Source organism: Amphiura filiformis, chromosome 12 (genome assembly GCF_039555335.1).
Source record: "Amphiura filiformis chromosome 12, Afil_fr2py, whole genome shotgun sequence".
Taxonomy (NCBI): domain Eukaryota; kingdom Metazoa; phylum Echinodermata; class Ophiuroidea; order Amphilepidida; family Amphiuridae; genus Amphiura; species Amphiura filiformis.
In genome coordinates, this window is record NC_092639.1 from 13,981,544 (window position 1) to 13,992,449 (window position 10,906).

At 36.7% G+C, this 10,906-nt stretch overlaps 1 protein-coding gene across 1 annotated transcript in view; it reads left to right on the forward strand.

The window, feature by feature from the left end:
* LOC140166645 (uncharacterized) overlaps window positions 1-6,087 on the forward strand; it is a 40,176-nt gene extending 34,089 nt beyond the window's left edge. Inside the window, exons 18-24 of the mRNA XM_072190143.1 lie at window positions 538-650; window positions 860-930; window positions 1,844-1,930; window positions 3,238-3,407; window positions 4,326-4,426; window positions 4,881-5,023; window positions 5,941-6,087. Coding sequence (XP_072046244.1) covers window positions 538-650; window positions 860-930; window positions 1,844-1,930; window positions 3,238-3,407; window positions 4,326-4,426; window positions 4,881-5,023; window positions 5,941-6,087 — 832 coding nt within the window. The remainder of the gene's footprint in view (window positions 1-537; window positions 651-859; window positions 931-1,843; window positions 1,931-3,237; window positions 3,408-4,325; window positions 4,427-4,880; window positions 5,024-5,940) is intronic.
* The last annotated feature ends 4,819 nt before the right edge of the window (window positions 6,088-10,906 follow it).

Below are 10,906 nucleotides of genomic sequence, written 5' to 3' on the forward strand. Positions count from 1 at the left end.
ATTCTACTCTCCTCGGAAAAAACGCTGTGATAAATGAAGCCAAATACCATACCAGACTTTAGTACATTGGGTGATGACTGATCAAGTATGGGTATTAAGTCGGTCAGTTTTACACTTGCACGATTAAGACAAAGATGGGAAAGGGTTTCACAGATACGTTACCACTGATACGTTACCCCAATACGTACAAGTAATATTGCTCAAAAATGAAATATTGTTGAAAAATCACCCATGCATTGTTTTGTGTTCTTAAACTATTAAAGTTTACGATTCTGAATGAATTTTATGAATTCTTTGTGGTTGGCATTTTGTCATTCCTGAGACCAAACTTGGACGCTTTAACGGAGAATGGGCCAGAAAGCCTTAATTCACAATGTATATCATTGAGAGTTTTAACTAGACTTTCTGGTTCTCAACACTCGGTATGCCATCGTGACTCTTATGCAAGTAGTAACTTCTGCTAAATGGGTTGCTTACAATCCAATATATAGTTTTCTTTTATATGCTGTTCTTTTTCTGCTTTTTGTATTTCAAAAGTACTATTTCATCCGGACTTAATGCTCTAGCAGCAGTTTTAGTTGAAGACGTTATCAAGGCTATCTGGAAGGACCTTGGTGATTCAAAATACGCAATAATTTCAAAAGTTGTAGGTATGCTATTTTTGTATAATATAAAACTGTTCTGTCACTAGCAAGAATTGAACACTGAATTCTATTATAAATTATTACCATCATGAAAGAAGGAAGATCTTTGTAAAATGTAATAAATTTATTTCTTGTGTTTTCATCTAAAATGTAAAATTTATTTACATCAAATCGATGTATGAAACGTTTCACTTATTCGTTATCATTTTCTATAGCATGTAGTTATGGAGTGGTTGTTATATTTGTGGCATATATCGCATCTATAGTTAGTACTAGTATTTTACAGGTACGTATAAAGCAATAACTAAAAGCAAACCTTAAAAGGTTTCAATTCGCCGTAGAAATGATGATATAACAGGATTAACTACCATAGCAATAAAACAATTTTTAAATATATCACCCTGCACTACAAGTGGGTTGCACTCATCACCTGTGTATGTATGTAATCATAGATTTTAATACATTACCGCTCTTTTCAAAGATACTAGTCTTACAGGTGCGAGTGATCAGCATGATATGAATATTCTATTCGCTGTTAAAGTGATGTAATAAATCGAATCGCCCTGCACTACAAGCTGGTTGCTCTTATCACCTGTATGTCTGCAATCATACATCTATGGTTCAATAAAGATATACCGCGTGAACGTACTAGTGCAGTGCGATATATTCAAAAATTGTTTTAACCTATTGCTATGGTATTTAATCCTGTTACATCATCACTTCTAGGGCGAAAAATAAATTGATCTCAAGGTTTTGTGGTTGTGAAGCAATTACATGCAGCTCAAACACAACAAAGAGTACCGAACTAGATGGAGAAGACTATGGAAGAAGTTTAATGTAAGAATGTTGGCTAAAAGCCGAATAACCCCTAGAAAATGTAGACCGGTCTTGGACAGGTAAACATCCTCACTTGCGGTACCAAATCGAACGAAGGCCACAACATGCATCTCAAACACAATATATGGAAGACCTTTAATAAAAGAATGTTGGCTGAAAGCCGAAATAACCCCTAGAACCATTGGCAACCATTCTCACTTGCGGTAGTGTGAAGAATCGAACCAATCGCCACCACGTAAAACAACGCATACAGAGTATTATTTTAAGTAATAACTTTGCGCATTTTGGCAGTAATGTTGTGAAGTTGTATAATTTTTCAAATGCATCGTTGGATAAAGTTACTAGTCCTTGTTTTCCTTTAGATAGCTTTAAGTATATTTGGAATGACTGGTGGTCCTCTTCTTGGATTGTTCTGCTTAGGTATGTTCTTTCCTTGGACAAATGCAAAGGTGAGAGCTTGTGAATATTTGTTTTATATTCTATTACCCCCACGACCCATTATTCAAAATCGCGCACTGTGATTTGTTGAAACGCGTCACATGAAAGACCATTAATTAGCAATAAAGTGGCCAGGGCAACGAACTTTATGCTCTTCTCGCATCACAGTGCACAGCAAAGCGCGATGCAGTATATTAGCATCGTTACCCATTGTACGCAAAGCATTACGCTTGGTTACGCGTTCTGCAATAAGCGCTATCACTTACGCTTTGGCTACGCGTAGGCGCTCCACCTTGAGGTAAACAACTTGAAATATTTGGGCAAAAATGTGATATTTTCTCTTTAAATCGCATAATGTTGTGGTAATAGAATAGAAATAAAGGGTGCAGCATTATCCATTACACGCAAATAATGTGTCCTCGGCAGTAAAACGCTTAAATAATGGGTTCGGCTGCGCCTCACCCATTATTTACGTTTTTACTGCCTCGGACACATTATTTGCGTGTAAAGGATAATGCATTACCCTTTATTTCTTAAATATATTTATGTACGCTTTCCATTGTCTCAGCAACTAATATTAATTTCAATCAATGCATTTCCGTTACATAGTTAATCTGTTTTGCGTACAGTTTTGATATCTGAAATTAGTGTCATACTAGTATGTAATGTGAATTTTATATAATTTCATTGTTAGCTTTATAAAACAATTGTAATTCTTCCTCCCGCTTGCGCCCGACACTCCAAATGTTCAAATGAGTTGCGAGTTTGTCCATTCTTTAATGGCGGATCGGTATTTCGACCCCATCTGGTGACCGATTTCCCACAACTGCTAACTCAATTCGACTGCCCAGTGCCAGAAGTAAGTTAATACAATAGCTGCCCTGTGAACATTTGGTAATTTACACACAGTATTATTGTATATACTAATCTACACGTGGAGCTCATGGCAGCTATTGCACTTACTCATTGGCACTAAGAGTCGAAATACAAAAGACTATGTAGTTACACCAGTGGTCATATAATTACCTATTTCAGGAATTATTGGGCCCACCGTCAATAGAGTAATTTTCGGTTCAAAATTTGGAAACTATTGGGTAATCCAACTGAAAAATAAAATACAATAGGGATTAATGATCTGCAATCCATGAAAGTTCCCGAGTTCACCTGAAAGAGAGTAGGAAATCCCATGTAAAATAGAAATAATTTTCTTGTTTTTGGAAGAGGTGTCGAAGTTTTATGGAATAAGCCAATCAGAAGTATCCTTTCTCTATATATTTTAGTGTAAAATAATATATATGGTGACTTTACATTTATACAGGGTGCTATAACTGGCCTCTTAGTAGGTCTTACGTTCATATTTTGGATTGGTATTGGTGCTATTTTATGGCCACCCTATGTTGATAAACCACCGTTATCTATAGACGGGTGTGGTTTAAATTTCACAACTACAATGCCAATGACATCTGAAGCTATTCACATAACAACACCGTAAGTTTGGAACTTTATTCAGTTTAATAGTATTATGGTCTGCAGAATAGTGGTAGCTCAAAACGAGATTTCTAATTATGAGGGGGAATCGATGATATAAAACAGTATCGTGATAATCGTGTATCTTTCTCTCGAATTGAATCTATTGTACAATTTAAGAAAAAATAAGTAGCATAATACTCTAGTGAAAGTTATTATACTTAGTTCTCTAGATTGATAAGATGAACCAATTTTAATCTTTCCCCAAAGCAGCCAGCGCACATAAACGTTGAAAAAAAACCCAGTGCATCTGACCGGATTTCAACCGGCGACCTTTGTAATACTAGCACAGTACAGCGCTCTAACCAATTAAAGTCATAATGTACGATCTTAAAATATGAATTTGGTTAATTTTTTTCAAACCTGATTTTTTGGCATATTTGTAATGTTTACACATGTCACAACTTGCACCTAAATGGAATCAGCCAAATTTGTTGTGTTTGACTTTATGTCCGCCCATAGAACTGCGTGTTAAACGGTCAAAATAACAAGCAGTGTTTCTTTCACGTTACCTCGTTATTTCAGCTCAAAATGGACAGAAACCATTCCCCATCATTATTACTAGTATTATTTCAGCATTTTGAGTATATAATGACAAATTTAAAATTTGAAGGAAATCGTACATTAAGCCTTTAAGCAACAGAGGCACGCTGGAGAAGAGCATAGTGGTTCTAGAATCTAATACATATAGATTTATATCTTTCTCTCTTCTCCAGCGTGCCTCTATGGCTCAGTTGGTTAGAGCGTTGTGCTAGTATTACAAAGGTCGCCAGTTCGAATCCGGCCAGATGCACTGTTTTTGTTTCAACGTTTATGTGTGCTGGCTGCTCTGGGGAAAGATCAAAATGTGTTCATAATACTCTAGTGTTTCATTTTCAGACCGCCAATCAATAAGCTCTATACTATATCATATGCGTGGTACGCGTGTGTAGCCTGGTGTACTACAGTCTTTTTTGGACTCCTTGTTAGTTTTCTGACAGGTAAGACCCACACACGCAATTTACCTTTTCGGTAAATTCAATAATTCCTTGCGTTTAGACCCCAGATGTCGTCATTTGACGTCACGCCGATGCGCACGTCGTTTTAGCAAACACCTTACTGCTCGTTGCAAGTCGGCGTGACGTCAAATGACGACATCTGGGGTCTCAACCGGTTCCGTCCAGTTTCTATTTTTCTAATGGAAACCGGACGGAACCGGCGGCAACTGCCGGTCGAGTTTTGATTTCATCCCTTAAATAACCTCTCAGTCGACCGATTTCATCCATTATTCATGAGCCTTATAATGATTATGATCTGCACTTTCCTGTAAAGACCGTCTCCTGTACATGCAAATACTGATAAAGTTAAATACATTTTCTTTGTCACGTTCAAACCATTCTAAGCGTTAGAAACAATTAATTTAGTTTTTTGGTATTTTTTATTTTGATATTTAAGGAGCAACCAAGCCTAGAGACGTAGATGAGGAACTTTTCATATCGATTGTAGACACTATGTATTGCTGCTTTCCTGAATCTTGTAAAAGTTATTTTAGATGTGGATTTCCTAAAAAAGTCGGCGGTAAAACCTTCAATGAGGTGGTAAGTATTAGAAATCAGTTAAAGCCATATTATTACATTTGCTGAGGAGGACGCCCTCAATATTTTTCAAAATTCTTTTTTACACGATTATATTGTACTTCATTAAACTAACATACCATGCAAAATTCAAGACTCTAGGAGATGTAGTTTTGTCAAAAATCTCGGATTTCAAATAAAACGCAGGAACCGTCGTTTTATTATTACGGTGTGATTGTTAGTCGAACGCATACACGATGTTCATAACACTGTGCGTACATGGCGTGCGGAACGGATATCTACACAACAAAGAATCGTACCATAATATGACCGAATGAATGATACGTAATATTGGAGACATCGGCGCTGGTAGTAAATTCCAATTTCCTTTGCTTTGCCTCAGTTGTTCGGCTCAAAAATAAAAGGATATATATCTGTCAGTAAAAGCTAACATTTTATGGCAAGGAAATGCTAATCTATTTTGTATGAAAATGTTATAATACACTGTATGGCTTTAAAAAACGCTTGCAGTTTAGATTCACAGCTTGGCCCATACCGAGAGCCCACATTGGATGATTTCTATCACTATGCAAATATTATTGCTATTCACGTCGTCCACATCTAGCGCACAAATGTGTACAGATTTTTGTGACTTTTTTGTGATGTCAGACATTTTCAATACAAACAAACACCCGACCGACCCTACTTAATTCATTTAAATGTTATCCTACCTTTATAAACAGGGTTTTTTCGTCGGCATATTTAAAATCTTGTTCAATCCAGCTGAGGGATGATGTGATTTTCAATTGGTATAACCTATTATCAAATAACAACACCAAATATAGAAAAATAGAGAATAAAACGGTGCTTATCGGTAAATTATTATATTTAATTGGTATGTAATAGAAATGAAAGTTACTAAGGTTTTGTTTCCTTTTCAGGACGAAGATCTAGAAGTTCTGAAGATGAAAGTAGTATCTGACGATAGTTACGACGATAGTAATCTGGATATACCACCACCTGCATATACCAATGACGCCGTGGACAATATAGAAATTGGCAAATACATGAACCAAAACTCGAGTTAATTGTGATTATTTTGTACAGTGTTGCTAAAAAAGCACGACAACATAATACATACAGTGAGAAGACTTGAAACGCTTTTTCCTACACCATGAATGTACATGATATCCCAAAGAAAGCTTATATGTAGAAAATGGCGATGGTGCAACAAAACGATGTATTTTTGCCAGATATGAATTTATTCACCCTTCCTGTAAATGTTTGCTAAGTTTCAAATCTTAAAAGATACTTAAGTTATGAGCGCATGACAACAGGTATGTCAACAGTGACTAATCAACATATCGCCCAACGAAGTGGAAAACAAGCACACCTTTGTTTTCACATTTTTTCTTTACTTATTTTTCTCTTATTTTTTCCTAGTTAAATTAATATTGCACATAAGATACACACGATAAATATTATACATCTCTTGAAAACAAAACTTAAGTTTCTTGGTACTTTGTTCATCAGAATAAAACACTGCGTAATTATAGCTGAAGAATAAAACGGATTGGCAACTTTTGGCAACCTCTGAATAGGGGGTTGTCGAAAGTCCTCACATTTGACAGTAAAGGGTCACAAAAAGGAAGATTTGAGCCAGTTTTACAAGACAAGATAAAAAAACTAATTCAGTATGTAAACCATGGAGGTGTACACTGACACAGCATTAGTAAAAATCCAAAACCACAGGGATAGTAGATAAAAGTAAACAAAAAGTTCAACCGACGTTTATACTGCCCTTCCTCAGGGACAAACAACAAACATATACACAGCAAATGTAAGTACTTGGTAGCAAGCATAAAAATTAATCAAATTACAGCAAATAATTAAACCAAAGTAGCAAGCAAAATATCAAAATTACAGAGCCAAAACAGTAGCGTCTCTACAGAGAGATGTTTTGCTACCTGTCTTTCTGTAGAGATATTACCTAGTACTTGTAACTAAATTCAATTATTTGCTAGAGGAAACAAATTGTGTTTTAAATACCCACCTACACAACGACCTCTCCTAAGTTTAAAATCTAATTTGATAATTACTATTAACAAAATGATGATACATACCAATACGACATATAACAGGTAAATGCAAGTAGGATCGGCGATGTGTTCGACAGCTCGAGATCAGTGAACACTATAAAAAACGACACAGGAGGATGGCAATGACAGCTGATCAAAATCTATATCTAAAAAAACAGTAACTAAGCAAATTTTTACGATATAAAAAAAAGCAAAATCAGTAGGAATCTGGCAGATATTTTAAACCACTTACAACAGGGCCGCGACGTGAATGCTTTTACTGTAGGGGTAGAATTTTGAACAGTGGCGCGGAGGTATCAGTAACAGCTATAATAATAGCAATCATAAATGCCACAGCAACATTAGACGCAACATACTAACCAGACATCACAGACAGTACAAACTAATCCTTTTCTGAAACCTTTAATCTGGACTCATTTGCCTCCATTATAATAATAACTTCTTTGACATTGACCCCTTTAGCAACAAGCAATCAACCTTGAACCTTTTATGCCCCAGATATTCTCAAACATGTTAACTATAGATCTTGCGCGCTCAAAATTTATATTTGTGGGATCTAAGGGACCAGACGAATACTTTGACATTTTTGAAAGAGATATTGGAATAAAACTAATATTTACCCCCTCTACGATCCTGTGGGGCACATCGTCCACACCAGGTAGGGAAGCACGTGGCTCTACGCAATGCACCGCCGACAGTTGAGAGTGGCTGCTGAGTTACAAAATGTGACATGATCTGGTCCATGGGGGCCAAAGGCGGCAAATTTGAAACTGAGATAAAGATGAAAATATGGAGTAAAAAACAATAAAATACATAAGAAAACAGACATCAAAAAACTTCGTAACTTTAGAACCAAGCATGCTAGACCTTTGGTGTTTTCAGTAAACGATAGCCTATTGTATGTATAATGTAATAAGTACAGTAACTCAATTTTCAAAAATGCCTCCTTTGGCCCCCATGGACCAGATCGTGTCACAAATAAGCTTTATTCTCCACGCGCGGGTATTTGACCAACAAGGTAGCTCGCTTTTACGGAGTTCTATCTAATTGGTTAAAAACCTATCGCTATTATAGCTCAGTGATGTAGTATGAATTCAACTATGAGTTGTCTTTCAAAATCCCCGGGTAAAATCCTATTGTTGCACGTCGAACAATTTGCTTCTATTTCTAATAGTGTCTCACTATCTGAATATAATTGAGATGAATGGAGTGACCGCCACTTGAAATCATTTCTGGTATTTATTCCTAGCTATAATGAAAAAAGAGTAACATGTATGGTGGTGTATTTACTATTGATATTCAATGTATGACTACATCTCGTACTGGTTAGATATCCTTGAATATATCCCGTTATTTTGGGTATTTGTAAAAACCTACTGTAAGACTTGCAGTTGAATATATGTGTTGAAAGAATATGGTAAGCTTCTGTCTGTGCTTTGAACTCCCAGTCTGTGCCTTGATGGTAAAACCTGACAAAAAAGCGAATCATATAGAAAATGCTTTAATACTATACGCAGAACAAACAAATGGCTACGGCGCATGCGTAGTGGAAAAGAAACGTACCAATCTATCCATGTTTATCGTATTTATATTTAGCCCAAGTCCCTCGGCCTCAGCGGAACAAACTCGCCATGCGTGGCTGTTGAAGAACTGGTGGATTTGGCTTACTATCATGGCAATTTCTAACACGAAGATATCAGGATGATGACGCTTTTCGGGGCCATTTTCAGTATACCCGATTTAACACACAAAGAAATGGTTTTCCGCTCTTACACAAACTTAATGGAACTCGATTTTTCCAAAAAAGTACCAATCTAGTATGTGATTTTACTTGTTACCCAAAATCAATGTTTACCGATTGATAAAACTACCAACATGGCAAACAAATTTTGTACATGACCAAAATACGCCTTATGCAGTTTCCGACTGCCTGGAATCTAAACCTTATTATTATTTTTTTTAAGCTTTGGTGTATTTCAAAGACGTCGCCGAGCCAGATTTAATAAACTATTGCAGTAGGAGAACAATTGAACATTTTGCATATTACAGATAAAATTGAGTTGAAATTACAACGTTAATCTGCTCTAGCTGCATCCTAACACCATGTCGGATCCTGTAGGAACTTTTGGGACTATAGACTACGTTGTCTTTGGTTGCATGTTTGGTATTTCCGTCTTAATAGGAATTTACCATGCCTTTGCGGGAGGAAAACAAAAAACTACTCAAGAATTCTTACTGGCAGACAGAAGCATGAACCCTATACCTGTTGCCGTGTCTTTGGTAGCAAGCTTCATTTCTGCAATTACAGTTTTGGGAACACCAGCGGAAATGTACAATTATGGCACCATGCACTGGTGGTCTGCGTTGGCATATGTTTTCGCGGGCTGTTAGTGGCACGGTTCACCATGCCTATATTTTTTCGGTTTGAAATGATACATATCTCAAATATGTCGTCTGCATATCTGAGATTTATGATCCGCTGACCACCTATGGTAACACCTCCTCCAAGGTCTTCTAAAACGCCTCGCATGGTACTCTCAGCATAGATGTTGAAGAGCTGAGGAGACAAAATGCACCCTTTTCTGACACCTCTGCCAATTTGGAACCAATCTGAGTCACCTCTACTCGTCCTAACTGAAGATTCCTGTTCCTGGTATAGCGCACTAATGAGCTTTTGCTGTGGCATCATAAGGATCTGAATCATGGACGATGAAATTATCCGACAGGAAGAGACTGGATTCTTTTGAGCTGTGATGCTATCGACGAATCAAGAGGATTCCATGGATTGCGAGGAAAACAAATGAATGGGTTCTTCAAGAGCTTGGAGTTCAGAAGACCTTGCGAGCCGATATCATTGCTAGAAAGTTATCATACTTTGGCCACATCACCAGACATCACTGCCTTCAAAAAACAATTGTCCAAGGAATGGTCGAAGAAAACGAAAGAGAGGCAGACCCGCAGCGAGCTGGCTTGACGTAATCAAGATTATCACAGGCCTGAGCATCACAGAGGCTACTATTGCTGTCGCTGACTGCATTCGATGGCATAATCTCATACGAACCACACCTGCATACGTGTATGCAATGTGACCTTAGAGAGAGAGAGACTATTGACTGATTAAAAAAATAATGATACATACCAATACGATATACAGGGTGTCCCAGAATGATTTATACCTGGAAAGTTGAATTTTTCTAGGTATGAAGAACATTACTATTGGTAGTATTGTTTTATTTTCTAAGATTTACATATATTTAGCTCTCGTAGGTATTTTAGATATATGAAATTGGACGTTTCTAATAGAAGTTACAGGATATTGCGTAAAAATGGTGAATTCCAAGTTTTGGCAAAACAACCTATTTTGAGAACCTGTAAAATTACTAACCGTTCAGAACAAAGTTATTTGGACAATGTTAAGCAGGTATATTTGTCGCGTCCTGTTCTTACTTCTACTAAAATTCAATATCTATCGATTATTTATGATGTTACGAAGCAATTCTTGTATAGAATAAAGGATTTGTTACGCTTGAGTGACCTTATACTATTCTTTATTTGGCAGCGGTTTTGAAGACAATTAGTGCGGTGTGTGAGTTTCATCATTTGAAATGCCGGCAGAGATAGATTTGTCATAAAAGTATAGAGAAGGTTCGTCATTAGTATCACAGCATGTATTTATGTCCAAAGTATATTAGCAAACCCATAGCTACGCAAAGGAGAAGATTAAAATTTGCTGCGTAGGATCCTTGAGTAAGTTATATCCTCTGTAATAATGACATTTTTGGGTAACAATTGTGGTCAAAGTCGAATA